The 17233-nt window shown below is 53.1% G+C and overlaps 1 protein-coding gene across 2 annotated transcripts in view; it reads left to right on the top strand.

The window, feature by feature from the left end:
* Positions 1-1268: 1268 nt before the first annotated feature.
* The window catches only part of PDE2A (phosphodiesterase 2A, cGMP-stimulated), a 94855-nt gene continuing 78890 nt past the window's right edge, over positions 1269-17233 (top strand). The window contains exon 1 of one of the 2 annotated variants that reach the window (XM_008565025.1): positions 1269-1588. In XM_008565025.1, the coding sequence (XP_008563247.1) occupies positions 1518-1588 (71 nt within the window). In that variant the 5' untranslated portion in view covers positions 1269-1517. The remainder of the gene's footprint in view (positions 1589-17233) is intronic. The other variant, XM_008565030.1, reaches the window with a different exon arrangement.

The raw sequence follows: 17233 nt of genomic DNA, 5'->3' as shown, positions 1-17233 counted from the left end.
CCCCCATGCCTTTCAGCATGGGTCATGTTTCCACTCAGTCTCGTGGGCTCTCTGCCTGGAGCCTGTTGTGTGGGCAGAGGGTATTCTCCTCACAGCTCAGAGAGGCTGAGTCACTGGTGAGGGTTACTGTAGCTCCTCTACGCTGGCCATTAAAGACCCAGTTCAGATCTTCTCTCCTGTGGACTGGGTCAGGGTTTCCCCCTGGGCTCCACAGGCCCTGTGCTTCCCTCTGTCACAGCCTACAAGTCTCTCCTCCCCCACCCCAGTCTGGGTGCTTCTCCAAGGCAAAGGACAGTTTGAGCCATACCCGATGAGGCTGGCCAGTGGTAGGTTAATGGTGGAGCCAGGACTCAAACTCTCGTTTCCTACCTCAAGGAGCTTTCTCTCCTATGTACAACAGGAGCTCTGCTGAGACGACACTCTACCTGTCCCATTGCTCAAAATACCCCTATTCTTTTGGGTTAAAGCTTTACCCTGAGGTGTCCTCTCTGGGGACAGGGCAAAGGTGAAGGTGCAGCAGACCTTCCCCCATGGCTATAGACCATGAGCAGTGAAGGCTGTTTGGGGCAGGCAGTAGCCTGGGTGCCTGCAACTACTAGTAGAAGTTCACACTCAAGCACCATCTCCCACAGTGTTAAGTTAAGCAGAGCCACCAGGATGTGGGCTCTTTGTCCAGTCTCTGAGTCTCCTGTGTACCCAGCTCCATGCTGGCAGGCACCCTAAGACATGATACAAACCCAATTTGGGGGCCCAGAGGAGATAACAGCTAGTTCGACATGGAGGCCAGACCCTCTCAGACTTGAGGAAGAGCAGACATGTCTCCCTGAAGACCTCTGTGGAAGGTCTGGGTCCCGTCCAGCCACCCCTCAGGTCCCCAGCCCCGTCCTAGCCCATGAGGATTGTAAATCCCTCATCCTCACCCCTCTCCTGGGGCTCCCCTATCAGCCACTCCACTCCTCTCCCCACCTGCCCCTCTTCTGCCTCCGATTTTTGCTTTTTTCTGTCTTTGTTCCTCTGTGTGTGTGTTTTTCCCCATGCCTCTCTGATCTCTTTGTATTTCTGTCTTGCTCTCTCTGAGCCTCTGATCCCTCTCTCCTCTCCTTCATGTGCTTCTCTCCCACTTCCTGTCTCCATCTATTTATCTCTCAGTCTCTCCCTCTGTGCGTCTTTTTTCCTCTCTCCCAGTCAAGTCTCTCTCTACCCCTCCCTCCCTCTCTCCCTCTCTGTCGGGCCTCTCTCTGTTTCTCCTCCCTCGTCCCTCCCCCGTCTGCATTATCAGACCTGCTCCAACCTCCTCCCAGAGCCAGCCGAGCAGCAGAGGCAGTGGCAGCAGGAGAGGCGGGAGCAGCTGGGGCAGAAGAGCTGGATCGGAGTGTTGAGTCCAGGCTGAGTGGGGGGCAGGCTATTGCTCTTGGTCCCCGTGCCGGCTGGGGGTGCCCAGAGTGCAACTCCAGGCAGGGGGCGGGCAGGGCGAGGTGCTACCTTAGTCTGGCTGGGAAGACAGACGATGAGGAGTGATGGGGCAGGCATGCGGCCACTCCATCCTCTGCAGGAGCCAGCAGTACCCGGCAGCGCGACCAGCTGAGCCGTGAGTACTAGTGAGGGGCTGGGGTCCGAGTGAGCGGCTGTGAGAGGCGCCACAAAGAGGGTCCTGGGAGTCACTGCAAGAAACTGGGGTTGGCATGGAGCTGAGCCACGTGGGAGGATTGATCCTGCTCCTGGTCACCCGGTCGCCTGATTACAGCCTGGTGGGGGGCCTCTGTGCAGGGCAGGGGTGCCTGGCATCAGCCTAGGAGTGGTTGAGGCTGGGGTCTCATAAAAGAGGCTGCTGGCTGGGGGAGGGATTGCTGATGAACCTGAATCATCCCTTCAGGGGCTGAGGGTGGGGGAGGTCTGCCTGCCAAGGAGTTCCAAGGAGCTCTGGTGGCTGAGGTAGGCTGGTTCAGAACCTTGGAAAGGGACAGTATCTTAGACTGCGATGGCGTGTGTGTGTGTGTGTGTGTGTGTGTGTGTGTGTGTGTGTGTGTGTGTGTGTGTGTATGAGGGAGAGAATATAAATATGAATGAGTAAGATAAGAGAGGCCCTGGAACAACAGAGAGTCAGGGGTAACCACCCTCCATGGGATTGAGAATTGGTGTTCAGAGCCACCACTTTGTGCAACTTTACCCCAAAGCATCTGTCCCAAGATGGGGTTGAGGGAGAGCCACTGAGCTGGCTGGGATTATGCCCCTCTGTGCTGGCCTCGTGCATGCCCATGTGCAGGGGGTGTATGTCCAAGGGAGTGGGGGGCTTCCGTGGAGGTGCCCCTCTACTTAAGGCTGCACAGGTGGCAAGCAGGTGACACGTGTGTGTGTGTGTGTGTGTGTGTGTGTGTATACATGTGTGGGGTGTAAGGGACACATTGGGTGTAGAGGGGCCTGTAGAGCTCTGAGGTCCTTGGTTGGGTGTGAAGCAGCCTGTCAGAGTTTGTGAGCATCCCTGTGAGACTGTGAGAGTTTATCTGCTGTGTCTGAGTGTGAGTGCAGGTTGGTGTGTGTATGTATGTAGGAGTGTGTGTTAGATTGAGTTGTATGTTGGCATGCATGTTAATGTGTGTGCGGTATCTGTAAAATAGAGTGACTCATATGCATTGTTTGGTCAATTCCGCAGGCATTCATGTTTGTGTGTATATTTGTCAGTGTGTCAATAACAGAGTTTCCGTGTGTGTGTGTTAGCATAAGTGTTCTGATGTGGGTGTGTGATCATGGTATTAGGGTGCATTTATGTGTGTGAATATGGTGTTTGTGTGGCTGGCATGCATGTGTGTCTATGTGCGTGTTCATCTGAATGTGTGTGGGTGGCTTTTTCCTTTCCCTGGTGGTTGAGGACGCAGCTGGGACACTGGCCCACTGAGGCAGGGAGCGGGTGGTGTGACCACCTTCATGAGCCCAGGACAATTCATTGTACACCCTCTGGGGAGATACAGAAAAGAAATAAGCAATAATGGCTCTGCTCTCTGGGGCCTCCTAAGCTTCATAGACATAAAATAGCTTGAGAATAATAAAGCAGTAAAGATCAGCATCGAGCTAACAGGTGTGGGGGTTGGGGGACGAGCATAAGCAAAGGCCCTGGGTTGGGCTGCGGCATGTCCCTGGAGCAGTGAGGAGGCTGTGTAGAAGAGAGCGGTGGGAAGAGGCTGCAGGGATGGGCAGGAGCCACATCCTGCAGGGCTTGGAACTCCAGGTCTTTTGGGCTTTATCCAGAGCACCCTGGGGAGCCCAGGAAGGTTTTATGCAGGGGAAGGACATGATCAGATTTGGGCTGTAGAGACCTGCCTCAGTGGCATTGTCAAGGTTGAATTGGAAGAGAGAGGTGGGACCAGGAGGCCAGTGTGGAGGCCAAGACAATGCAGGCATCATTGAGGTCTGGGGCCAAATGGGCCAAGGGACAGATGAGACCGGGGACTTTCTTCCTGTCCTCTTTTTTTTGTGCAGCTGACCTGTACAGGGATCTGAACCCTTGACCTTGGTGTTATATCACCATGCTCTAACCAACTGAGCTAACTAGCCAGCCAAACCAGGGGCTTTCTGAAGGGACATGTTTGAGGACTCGGGAAAGGCAGGATAGAAGAGGATGGGGAAGGGAGTGTGAGGGTGACTTGGGCTTGGCCTTTGGTGGGAACCTCAGAGTCAAGATGTCAGGAGGGAAAAGGCTCTTGGAAGGCTCAGGCAAGCTGGGTGTGGGCTAAGGTGGTGCAAGAGACCCTTGTAGGGTTACTAGTTAGGGTGCAGAGGCTGAGAGATCATGGAGCCCCCTGTTGCCTGACAGGGAAATTGAGGCTGTGACTTTGTCACCCTCCTCTGGCTGTAAGGCTGGGGCTAAATCTCTTTACCAGACCTGCCCCTAGTATTCTTCTCCTTTAGGCCCTGGCCCAACACCTCTTGGTTTGTTGAGCTGGATCAGCTCAGTGAGGGTTAATTGCTTTGTGCTCCCTGCGCCCCCTGGTTCCCCCTGCCCACCAAGCAGCTCCTGCCACTCTTCCTGCTTCCCACTCCAGCCTCCTGTCCTCAGGGACTGCTGATGGCTTGGCTGGGATCTAGCCAAGTGGTTGGGGGTGGGGGCAGGCAGAGCTCCGGGCAGTACCCCTCTTCAGTCTTAATGGACTGGGAGTCTCACCCTCAGCTATGCTGCTGTCAGGCCGGGTCTGCACTCCCCAGGCTTCTGCTGCTTGGGCCTATAAAATCTACTCACTCAGCATGGTTCCAACCTGTGCTCATTCATTCATTCACTCATTCATTAAACAGGGACTCCTCAGTGTGTTCTTTGTGTCCACTGGGCTGGTCACTGAGGACACAGAGAGGACACTGACCCAGTCTCTGCTCTCAGGGAGTGCCCAGTCTGATGACAGGCAAAAGTGGAAACCTACAGCCCCACAGCGTGAGCAGTGCTGTGCAGGGGGAAGCTCTAGGAACTGTGAGGGCCATAGCCGGGGCTTCAGAGGAACAGACATGTGAGTGGGACCTTGAAGGACAGAGAGAAATTGCCCAGGCAAGGAAGAGCAGAGGGAACACCATGTAAAAGTGGGCAGGTATGAGAGAGTGTGGCGCGTTCAGGAGACAGAAAGAGTTTGAGTTGGCAGGAGCAAGAAGGGGCATTGAGAAGAGGAAGAGAGGGCAGAAGGAGCCAGATTCCATAGGGTCTCCAATGCCAGACTAAGGGACTTGGACTTTTCTGGTAGGAAATGGGAAGAGGTTTTTGAATAGGAATCTCTCCTTGGTTCCTCCTCCCTCTGACCCCATGACCCATGCTGAAGTCTCTCTCCCTGATGGTACCAGATCAAGAATGTGACCCAGACTTGGCCTTCCCCTGAGATGTTCCTTGTATGTGAGTCCCTTACCCAGCCAGGCAAGGAGTTCCTCAAAGGCAGGAGCCACCTCCTCTTGCTTCCCCACCCCACTCACAGCACAGGGGTGGGCACCCAGGCTCAGTGCAGCCTCTGAGTAGGAGAAGACATTAAGCGTATCTGGGCTGCTTTCTAGCAATTGCTTGCCTCCTCTCTGCAGCTTGCCAGCAGATCTGTTCAGCCCCCTGCTTGCACACACCCAGGGACGGGATGTGCATCCCTTCCCTCCCGGGCAGCTCTTCCCTTGTGGTGGTTATATCTGCCCTGGGCCTTTTCCATAGAGCCTGGCTACTCCAGGCTACCTGGCTTGGCCTTATGTCCTTTCTTCATCCTGGGTCACTGTCCTCTTAAGCAGGGCCCAGCTGGGGCCTAATGATGCAGGAGTGGTTTGAACATATCCTAGGCAGAGATTGGGAGAAATGAGCAGCCTTTATTCCAAATACAACTAGTGAAACTGAGATGGGTGCCAGCCTTGACTTATTCTCTCTAAAAATAATGATAAAGAAGCAGGCATGGCCGGAAAAGGGAGCAAGGACAGACAACAGGAAGAACTTCCTAGTAGTGCAGAAGGGCTGTGGAATCTCCCGGCTTCATGGGAGTGGCCTGTAGGGATGAGGGGGAAAGTCTCCCAGGACAGGAAGGGGAGCTGTAGGCAGAGGCAGACTGGGAGGAGCTGAGAGAGATGGGGGGGCCTCAGGATTCATTCGTTCACTCATTCAGCAGCCATTCACTGGGTTGCTACCCAAAAGAATATGGCAGCCCTGTGGGGAGGCAGAGCCAATGAGCACATGGAGGGAATCCCAGAGTCTTCCCTGCCTGTGCCAGTGTCAGGGGAAGGCATGTAGAAGAAGAGGTCATTGGGGCTGGCCTCAGAAGGAAGAGTCACTTCAGGCAGACTGAGGGACAGCTCCAGCAAGAGGGAGCACCATGTTCAAAGGCCTTGAGGCTACAGCAAGCATGGTTTTGTTTATGCAAAGACTGTAGTTCAGAGTGGCCTAAGCATAAAGTGCAAGGCTGGGGGTAAGCACTGGGCAGAAATGGAGAAGGAGAGGAGCAGAGAATTGAGGTTAGATTATAGGAAGTACTTTCTGACGTGGAGGTGTCTCCAATAGCCTTGATGTGTAGGCATCATTGTGAGACTGCAACTTCTCGATCTCTCCCAGTGTCCCAGACCAGTGCCTGCCGAGGGCCCCTGCTTTGCTTGAGAATGGGGTGTTCAGTGAACAGAGACCGTGGAAATGAGAGATAGGCAGTGGCTGAAGAATGTGGGCCCCTTCCAGAAAGTGGCATGCAAATGAATCCAAAGAAATATGCAAATCAGTCAGCTCAGGTTTGGCAGCTTTGGTTGGGAGAATGAGACATCACCCCCTCCATGCTGGCCTCCCGCCCCCTCTGCCCCAGCCCCTGGGACAGCCGGAGCTGCTCTGAGCACCCGAGTTTGTCTGAGCCACAGGCTGCGGCCTCCGGGTCAGGGGCTCCCTGTCAGCACCCCCACCCTCTGGGGAAGTTGATATATTTAGTAACAGGGATGTTTTCACACGTTTATCTCCCATTGTTCATCTGCCCGCTCCTTGGGAAAGGTCAGGTCCCCAGTGATGTTACCCACTTCTTAAAGTCCCTGGAGTCACCCTTCTCATTGCCTTTCCTGAAAAACAGGAAGCAACTGGGGCTTGGTACAGCAGAAGGGATTTGAGCCAGATATCTGGGAGGACTTCCTAAAAATGTTAGTTGCTGAGACGTGTGGACCCTGGGATTTGGGGGCTCTCATTATTTGGATGGATACAGTGGATTCAGAGAAGGCTTTGAACACAGAATAGAGAAGGTGGCAGACAGGCAAAGGTTCAAATTTCAGCACCATTACTTCGTAGCTTTGTGGTGCTGAGCAAGTTACTTAACTTCTCTGAGCCTCATGTGAGTGGAGAATAGTGCAGTGGAGATGATAATCATACTTTCCTGACGGGATGACTGGGAAGAATCTGGAAGCGCAGAGCTTAGCTCTGGGCGTGCAGTGGGTGCTCATAAAAGTTAGCTGCTGCCATGATGAACCACCCACATTACCTACACATTAGAAAGATTTGGTGGGGGCTTGGAGGGGAAGAGACCAGAGCTAGGGGCCCAGAGGTTGTCATTGTGTAGGAGAGATGAGGCTTGAAATGGAGCCCTGGTGGTGGTGGTGGTGGTGGTGATGGTGGCAATAGCAATGGCAGTAGCAATGGTGGTGGCGGTGGTGGTGGTGCTGATGCTGGTGGCAGTGGTGATGATGGTGGTGGTGGCGGTGGTGGTGGAGCTGGTGGTGGTGATGGCAGTGGTGGTAGTGCTGGTGGTGGTGGATAAGGTGAGAACTATGGAACAGAAGCTCTTTGGGAGGGGTTGAAGTGTGTCCAAGATGTGACCACTTGGCTAGGCTGTCCTGTCTGATCTGAGACCAATCCCCAGAGAATATAATGGAAGAAAGGGCTTGATGAGGAAGGGGTTAAGCCTATGGCCAAGCCAGGGGACAAGAAATTTTACCCTCCCAGTTCTGGGACAGGCTAAGATGTGGGAATAGATTTAGAATCACATTGCAGTTGGGGGTCAGCATGAGTCATGGTTTGCTTAATACTGAGATGCAGGTAAGATTGGTTGGTTTACTTGTGTCTCTCTGTGTCTGAGTGCGTGTGTGTGTGTGTGTGTGTGTGTTTGTGTACCTGAATGTGAGTTTCTAGTTGTGCACGTGTTTGTATGGGTCTGAAAGGGTGAGAATGTGTGGATCAGTGTTTGTATAAAAATGTGGATATATTCGTGTGTGTGTGTGCCTGTGAGTGTCCATTTTTATGCCTGATTACTGGTAAATGGCTCTGTGGATGTGAGTGCAGCTCGCGTGTGTAGATGTGTGTAGAGTGTGATGTGCATGTGTTCTAGTGAACTATGTGTGGGTGTGTATCTTTGTATACAGGGGGCCATGTGTAATGTGAGTGCAGGGATGAGTGAATGTGTGTGAAGGCCTGGACACCAGCTCCGCTGATCCAGTGAGGCCGTGCCCAATGCCTGGCTAGTCAGCACTTCCTCTCCTTGGTCTCACTTGCCTGAAGGTAGAGATGAGATGTGTGTGGACTGGGACGAAGGGGCTGTCATGCCCCCCCCCCACCTATGTGTGCAGCTGGGCTTCCCTCAGGGGACGCTGGGACCCTTCCCAGTCAATGAGGGCCCTATGGGGACAGGGTGTCTACATGTTCAGGCTCAGGCTGAGCCATTCAGAATCCTGGGCTATTGGACATGGCTGGGAAGTGTGTAATTTCCATTCTCCCCAGGAACTCTTAATGGTCACACCTACACCCCACTAAGAGAGTTTCAGAAACTTGCAGCCCAGTCCTCTTGTTATATAGATGTAAATACTGAAGTCCAGAGAGGGGCAAGTGATGAACTGAAGGTTACCCTGCAGGATCCAGGGCTCTTGAGATGGCAGGGTTTGGAGCAGAGAGAGGAGTGTGTCTGGCCTGCAAGACCTCCCTACAGCCCCTCGAGCAGGTGGAGAGCTCAGAGTAGATTCCAGTCTGTGGCATTAGGCCATCTCCTGCACCTTGGCATTTCCACTCCTCCCAGGCCTCACATGCTGCCTCTGAAGTTTCTACCAGAGCTTCTGTCTGCTGAGAGACTCCTCTTGGGGACTTGTGAAGTCTGTCATTCCATAGAGAATGGACTCCTGGAGAGGAGCCCAGGGGTGGGTGGGGCCAGGGAACGGGCCTTCTCTAGATGCCTCAATTTCCTCACCTTTGTAGCAGGTGCTTTTTTTTAGGTTTCTAATCTTCTAACATTCAAGGCTCCCTATAATCTCTCCTTGGGCTCCTAGTACAGAGGCAGCACTGGGGTTATGGGGGAGTCCTGGAGGCCCAGCTTGGCTCAACCCAAGGGAGGCAGAGTGGTCTCACTGGGAAGGGGCTTCCTTAGGAGGGAGGGAGGGGCTTCCTGTCCATTGGGGAAGGTGTGAGCAGGGGCTGGACAGCATGGTTAGGAGGCTGCAGATGAGACTCCTGCCTTAGCAAAGAAGTTGGTTGCAAACTCTCTGAAGTCTCTTCAAGCTGTGGCTGCCATGGAGGAGCATGCTTCGGCCCTTTAGGGCATGGGAAGACATGATTTGGCCCTCAAGGGCATGGGAAGTTTTGGGTCCCCAAAGTACTCCCCTGGGGGCCTGGGTAGTGGTAAAGTATGATGTTAGACCACCCAGCTGGAACGAGGGAGATGTCCTTCTCTGGTGAACTGGAGAGAAATTTGTCTTTATGGAGGTTTGAGATTGAAGGCAGGGGGCTGGAGGTGAGGATAGTCTGGGGTGGAGTTGGGGTTGTGTGGGGAGGAGGGCTCTGCCTCCAACCGAGGCAGCTTTGCTGTTGAGTGCTGGTGGGGAAGGAGCAGACAGGCATGTCCCAAGTCATGGGGCATGACTAGAGTGGGAGGCCCATGGTTGGGAGGCTCAGACATAGGCTCTGGTTGGGGCAGAGGGGAAGGTTTCCTGGGGTTGGTGCCTGGGTGGGAATTGGGTAGGAGAGGAGAGAAGCAGGCAATCCAGTAGCACATCCTTCCCATGCCAGAGAATTCAGTTACCTTAAAACTCAAGTGGGCTGAGATTTGGGGGCCAGAGGGAGAGAACTAATGTTTATAGAGTGCCCTTTATGTTTTTAAAATGACCTTGTTTAATCACCTCAACAGCCCTTCAAGGAGCTAGCTCCATTTTGCAGAGGGGAAGTGGATGACACACTCAAATGGTTTAACTGAAGACGGTTTGGTGAAGCAACTATTACAGAGGGGGGAAGGATTAACAGGACCAGCTGGGCATGTCGGAGGATTTAGGATTAGCATCCAAGAGGCCCAAGGGGTAAGGAGGTGGCTCAGATCCAAGAGCTGGGGCCTTGGAGCTCCCTACAGGAGCTGTGGTTGCAGCCACTGCTTGTCAAAGGAGTTGGGGTGGAGGAAGGGTGAATTCCCTGAGCCTTCTCGCTTCTCATCCTCTGCCCTCCTGCCAGTGCCCCAGCTCCACTGGCAGAACCTATCTGAAAGCCAGAGGGCAGGGAAGTCTGGGTGAAGCAGCCCCTCAAGGTCAGCCTCCGGGGCACAGAGCCCAGCAGGAAATGGTGGAGATTGGATTTAGAGGGATGAATGGATGAAGGGAAACTGCAGCCCAGAGAGGGTGCAGACTTGCCCAAGGTCACACAGCTGCTCGGTCTCAGAGTTGGAGCCAGAAGCCAAGCCCTGCCTATGAACGCCCACTTAGTCACATCCACTGAGGTCTGGTAGGTGGACAGGCACCACCAGTCCTGCCTGAGTGTACCCACATGCTCCTAGTCATCCACTGTTGGGCTGGGAGCCACTTCCTGCCATGACTGCACTGCTCCCTATCAGGGCAGCATTGGTGCTGCTGAAGAATCTGGGGCTGGCTTCTCAGGATTCGGTATGCCCTGGACACCAAGCCACCCACTCATTCATCTGACCTGTCCTTAATGATGCCCTTGTGCACCCTGCACTGTGCTTGCACCCTGGCCTTGGAGATGGACAAGACAGTCCTTGCCCTCTTTGTTAGAGACAGGCACACCCAGATGCAGGCAATCCAACTTGTGGGGTTAGTGTGGGACCTCCTCTGGTGTGGAGACCCAGGTGAGAGGCAATAAAGCCACATTGGGGGTGGCCGAGGACATGGACTGGTCAGAGGGGGAGTGACAGCCCTCACCCTCAGCTCACTTGTCTGAGCTACAGCCCTAGTTCCTCAGTGTCCCACACACCAATGCAGAGGTGTGTGGCAGCTCCAGAACCTCCTCCAGGAACATCTCTCCCTGCCTCATGCTGCCTGTAGCTACACTCTCTGGAGCACCCATCCATGGCACCCATAAGCCACCCCCTCAGACCCTGGCCCCAAGAGCAAGCTGTGTCACTGCTGCCTCAGCTCTGATGACACTTATGGCCCCTCCACTACCAAGTCTAATAAAAGTCCTCCCTTTGAAGACCTTCCGCCTGGAGTTGATCTCAATCCTTCCTCCTGTCCATAGCTTAGGCCTTGGGCCTCCCTGGGAGATGAGTCAGTGAGGGTGGCCCCCTTGTTGTGCTGTGTGTGTGTTGTGGGGGGGGGCTTGTGGTGAGGGGCCTTGGCCCAGACAGCTCACCCATGTGCTGGTGGGGACCCATTTTCAGCCTTCACTGACTCACTATCGGCGTTAATCAGCATCTCCATGCAGCCTTCTGCCCTTCTAAGCACTTGACAGTCATTAGGTACCATTGTGTGCAACTGCATCCCAGCTCCAGCACCCCCTACCCTAGGTTTCTACTCCCTGCCTCAGCTGCCTGAGCTAAGGGACTAAGTGTCTCGGCCACAAACATACAACACACAAGATGCAGACACAATCTAAGCATAGGCACACAAACACCAACACAAAAATACAGAGAGAAACAAACTCACTATATACAGAAGAACTGCCCGCCCAACGAAGCAGACCACAGCACATAGACATGGAGAGACCCACAACACACACACACACAAAACACACACACACAGCATCAACATACACTGAGAAACAGACACAGGATGAATCTAAAAATTGAGCTAGAAACAAAAGAAACGGAAAAAAACTGAAACACCCATGCACACAGCACAGGTGTGCAGACCCAAACATGCAACACAGATGTGATTCAGCACACACATGGTGCACTTGGCATAGACACAGACTGCCTGCCAACATAGCCACGCTGAGCCGCCTGTGGTTCCCACACGTGCAGCATCTGTCACCTCTGGGCTGTTGCATACGCTGTTCCCTTTGCCTGGAACACCCTTCCCCGATGCCCCCCCCCTTTTTACTTGGCTGATTTCTATCATTCTCCAGGTCTTGGAGTCCCCTCTTCCAGGAAGACTTCCTTGAGCCTTAGTAGGGGCCTTTCCATACTCCCAACCTTGGAGCATCTCCCTGCCTCATGGCATCATTGACTGTTTTCTAACCAGTCTTTGTCAAGTTTGGGGATGAAGCATTTTGCCTGCACCTGGTGAGTTGGTGACTGAGGTGTGATGAGCAATGAGGGCCAAGAAACTGGACAGAGACAAATTTGGGGAGGAGTGAGTCAGGAATAGCAGTGAGGAGCCCCAGCTGCTCGGGGCTGAGAAGGCATTTAAACCCATAGGCTGGCACAACCGGACGCTGTCCGCCTCATTTTCTCAGACTCTCCCTGATTTCTTTTGTGTTTCTTCCAGGCTTGCTGTCTGACTCAGTTCCCTCCTTCCTGAAACCGGCCTTGCCTCTTGCCACCTCTCTGAGCTTGCACACGCTCACTTGCCTTCTCTGCTTGGGTGTGCCCCATGCCTACTTCTAAGCCCCGCAAAGTCCTCATTCTTCAAAGGCCTGGTGTCAGAGGCACATCCTCCATGCCTGGCTTCCCCTCCCGGGCCATTTCATGGGGTAGAGGGAGGTGGTAGAGGGGTGTGATTAAGAGCACAAGCCTTGGGGACTGTCTCTTGGTTCAAATCTCAGTTCCTCCACTTCTTAACTGCAGGACTTGTGCAAGTTCTGCCACCTTTGTTCCCTCATCTGTAGAAAGGGGATGATTTTAGAGCCTATCTCATTATTAGGGCTGCTGCAAGGACTAAATGAGACAGAGTGTGTAATATACCTGCCACGCAGCTCGGCTCCCTCTCCGGGGAGAGAGAGCTAACGAGATCAAGGATGTGCAAATGCACACTGGTGGTGCTCAGTGAGTCTTTGCTAATTAGCACTGAGGGGGACAAACATCTGCTCCGTGAGCTCCTACTATGTGCCCTCTCTAGCTGGTTCTTTGCACCTCCCTCCCCAGTTTCTGCAAGGCTGCCGATTGTGCACAGCTGTTACTGCTATGGGGGCCCAGAAGGTGAGGAAGAGGGCTCGACTCTTTTTCAACATTTATTTTTATTTTTTAACATCTGTTATATTGAGGTATAATTTACATATAATAAAATCACCAATTTGAAGTATATAATGAGTTTTGGTAAATATATACAGCCAAGCACAGTCATCCTTTGGTATCCATGGGGGATTGATTCCAGGACTCAGAGTACCAAAATCGCAGATGGTCAAGTCCCTGATGTAAAATGGTGTAGTATTTGCATATACCCTACACAAATCCTCCCGTATACTTCAAATCATCTTGATTACTTATAATACCTAGTACAATGTAAATGCTACATAAATAGTTGTTATACTGTATTGTTTTTCTATTTGTATTATTTTTTATTGTTGTATTGTTACTTGTTATTTTATTTTTTAAAAAACATTTTCAATTTGCGGTTGGTTGGATGCATGGACGTGGAATCCACAGATACAGACGGCCAACTGTAACCACCATTACCAACAAGAAAAGAATATTTTTATCCCGCAAAACTTCACTTGTGTCCTTTGTAGTCAAGCCCCTTTGGGTGCTGGGTTTTCCTTGAGCTGACAAGCTGGACACATGGAGTGGGGCTGCCTCTGACATGTGGGCAGATGCCAGGGACCTGCTCACCTCTCTGAGCCTTGGTTCCTGTGGTCTGGCAGAGGCAATGAACCAGGCAGGGAAGGGAGGCTCTGGCCATGGTCTCCTGAGGGGAGGTCCTGGATGTGAGGGATGGATCTGCTGGATGTGGTGGCTTCAGAAACTCACAGAGTGAGTGACAGAGAATAGAGAGTTGGTGTTTGCACAAACCTGCCCCTCCTTGGACCAGGTATGCCCTGTGGCAGTGGTGGAAATGGCCATATGTTGGTCCAGACTGAAGCAGGAGGCTGGCCAAGATGACTCCACTCCTCTGCCAGTCCTCCCTTGACCCAGGGGCCATAAGACCCACTCTATGGATTAACAATTCTCTGTAAAGAAAGGGGGCACTTTTGTTCCCCAGTACTAGAACCAAATATTATAGCAATTATGTAACTAGCAATAAATTACTTAAAGTAGTGACTCACTCAGCTTAATTAGAGCGCGAGCAGGGAGGGATTAAGGTATTTTTAGAGCACACACCTCACTCTCTCCTGTGGGGGGAGGCCTCTGTGCAAGGTGAGGGTAGAGAAAGGGCTGGGAGCTCATTGAAGCACCCCAGGTGTCTGCAAGGAGATGAAAGCTGATCCTCCATCTCACTGAGACCCTTTCAAAGAGAAGTCAAGTCATAGCTGCAGCAGGAGGGATTCATATCAGACTCAAGGGACACCTTCCAGTGGTGCTTATTGGAGAACTGTTGGGACAGGTGCACTAGATTATAAACTCTCTGGGTCAGGGACTCGGTGTGTGATCCTCTTCCCCACCTAGGAACAGAACAAAAATGAGACTTGGGAGTCAGACATATCTGGGTTTGAATCCTGCCTTTACTGGCTACTAGCTGGTATCCTTGGGCAGGTTTCTTTATCTCCACCAGCCTTTCCATTTCCTCTACTATAAAATGAGCATAATAATATCCACCTTCATACATATCATAAGGATTGAATGAGTTAATATGTGTAAAGCAAAGCCCAGTTCTGACTCTGCTACATCAAAACCCCACAAGAGAGGGGATTAGGTCTGTTTGTTCACTATTGTAACCTAAGCTTTGTTCATAGGGCTGCACGTAGTAAGTGCTCAATAAATGCTTTGTTGCATGACATCATTTTAGTTTTGTTCCCATTCTTCTGTTCCAAATAGGTTCCTTTTCCTGAGGCTTTGCAAGTAAAGGAAATAGGTAGTGTGGGGGGGGGTGGAGGGGGGGCAGTGCCTGACCGTTGGGAGTCTGGTCTTTCTCCTCCATGCGCAGGAGCTGGTGACTTCCAACAACAAAAAGCTCGAGGTCCAGGGAAAGGCCTGGGAGGGTTCAGGACCAGGGACAGCTCCAGCCTGCATTGATGAGGGTGGTCTTCTGGTCACCAGGAGGGTGGCTGGGATGGGGTGATTTGTCTGTAGTGTTCTCTACAACCCAGGTGGGAAAGGAGGATCCACCAGCCCAGTCCAATGGGGGAGACCAGGATCCTCACCCACCGTTGCTGGGAGTTCAGATGAGGCAGGGATAAGTTTAGGTGGGGCATTCTGGAAGTCTTCCCGAGGGAGGGGATAGGATTGGCTGGGAGGATTCAAGCAGAGAGAACATCTGAGCATCCGTAAAATGGAGTAATAATTTTGACTCTGAAGCTTCTCTGAGAGGATTAAATGAGTTACTTTTTAGAGATGCCTGGTGGTACCTGCCTGGAGAGGAACCACCTATGGGCTCTCTTCCTTCCCTCCCCTCTACTTCTCCTCAGGCCCTGTGACATGAAGAGGGACACTCCCTTGCCTTGTTTGAGAGAGCTGGGCCTGGGCACCCACTCACAGAGGCTGGGGTGGGGGACTTCCCGTCATGGCCATCACTGACCCCTGCCTCTCTGGTTGAGCAGAGCTGGACACATAGTAGGTGCACATGACAGCTGGGGGGAAGGTCTGTGCTTCTCTTCCTTACCAGGGCATTGGGAGGCTGAGGGAAGGAAACAGTTGGATTGGGGTGATGGAGTTTAATCCCTGCCCTCCCCCAGGCCCAACGCCCCAAGACTCCTGCCACTTTGATCAGTTCTGACCAGCTCTCCTCACACCTCGCTGGCCTCCCAGGGCTCAGGCAATGAATTGGTGATGACAGCATCCAGCATCACTATGACGACCATGTGGTGCTCTTAGCCCCCAGTCAGGGTGCACTGACAGAGGCCAGAACCCCCTTTGGCTCTCGGCCTTTGTACTGGTGTGTGTGACGGGGACTGGGGCCTGAGGGGGAGGAGAGAAGGGGGGATGGGCAGGGGCCAGGACATGGGGCTCTATCTGGAATGGGCTAGAGTTCATGCAGTTTGCTAGATCCAAAGGGACCTTGGGGACGGTGTTCTCCTTTGCTCCTTTCTTCCTTCGTTCTTTTCATTCCTCCCTTCCTCCTCTTCTTTCCCTTCCTTCTGCTTTCTCTGGGTCCTATTCCTCTTTGAGGCCCTGGGCTGCCCACCCCTTTCCCCCATTCTGGGAATCAGGCTGGGCTGGCCCTCAGCCTGGCATCTGAGTGAGGTAGGGAACAAACACATCCTGGTCTAGGACTCAGGGAAGGTGTGTGGGACCATAGGAAGCTGTGCAGGGGGGCCTGGCTTAGCCGTGATGGGGGCTATGCAAGGGGCTTTGCAGAGGAGGCGACACTTCTGGCCCTGATGAGTGAGGAAGAGACAAGTTCCAGAGGTGAGACAGCGTGGGATGGGGGGGTGACACAAGAAGGCCCAAGTGCAGGATGTGTAGTGGGCAGCATGGAGGGATTGAGGCTGGCCAAGGAAGGACTGGGAGTGGCTGCAGGAGGAGCTTGCAGTGTGTCCCATAGGGAGAGGAGAGCCCTGAAGATTTTTGTTGCTGTTTGATTTTTAAATGGGAGGGTTAATTTTAGAGATGGGAAAACTGAGGCCCAGAGGTCTAGGCCCAGAGAGGGAAAGTGACTTGTTCCAGCTCACTTAGGTCATTGTAGACAGACTGAGACTATAGGCTCTGCTCAGGTCCTGCTAAGACCTATTGCCCAAGGCTTGCTGGCTGAAGGTTTTCCCAGGTAACTGCTACCTCCAAAAGGTGGGGATGGCCCATGGGTGACTTTGCCCTCAGTTTGAATGACATTTGCATAGGCAAGGGCTGTACCGATGGTCCTTCCTGCCTGTGTCAGGTGGACTGGCCAGGAGTGTGTGTGGTACTGATGGGTGCATCCAGGGAACAGCCTGGGAAGTCAGGGGCTGGGCTAAGGTCAGCAAGGGATTAGGGTCAGAAATTGGCTCCAACTTGGGTGTTTGGGCCCCTCAACCCAGACCCTATACTACATCCCCTCCTCCCCAGCCTCAGGGATCTCTGGCTGAGTTGGGCACCTGCAGGAGGCAAAGGCATCCATGAGCCCATATACTCTCCTCAAAGCACTTCCTGGCCCTGGGGCCTGATATTGGGCCTGCTGTGCTGGAACAGAAAAAGACGTTGAGCACTATTGTCCTGATGAGGAATCTGAGGACCCGAGGCAACAGTGACTCATTCAGGGTTACGACAGGTCAATGGCCAAGCTGGGCCTGGCTGCCTGGCCCTTGGCTTGTTGACACTTCTCCCACCTCGCAGCCCTCCCCTGCCTCCCTCCCATCCCACCGTGCAGCATTGCTGGACCTGCCAGCCTTGATGGATAGCCCGCAGCTCAGCCTTCCTCTCATTCCTCTCCGGATGCTGGGCTGTTAGCCTCTTAATCACCAGTCCTGCCTGGTGGCTGCCAAGCCATCCATCTCCCCACTCAGCCTCGTCCAGCACAGGTGGCTTTTTTTGGGGTGGGGGAGGAGGCACAGCAGGTCCTCCTCCTCTGAGGCTAAACTGGGAGTTCAGCTGCAGCTCCCACTCTCGGGGACCCAAGTATTGGAGAA

The sequence above is a fragment of the Galeopterus variegatus genome, unplaced genomic scaffold, assembly GCF_000696425.1.
Source record: "Galeopterus variegatus unplaced genomic scaffold, G_variegatus-3.0.2 Scaffold194, whole genome shotgun sequence".
In the NCBI taxonomy this organism is placed as follows: Eukaryota; Metazoa; Chordata; class Mammalia; order Dermoptera; family Cynocephalidae; genus Galeopterus; species Galeopterus variegatus.
The sequence above is the reverse complement of the archived record's forward strand: the minus strand, read 5'-3'. Positions and strand labels throughout refer to the sequence as shown.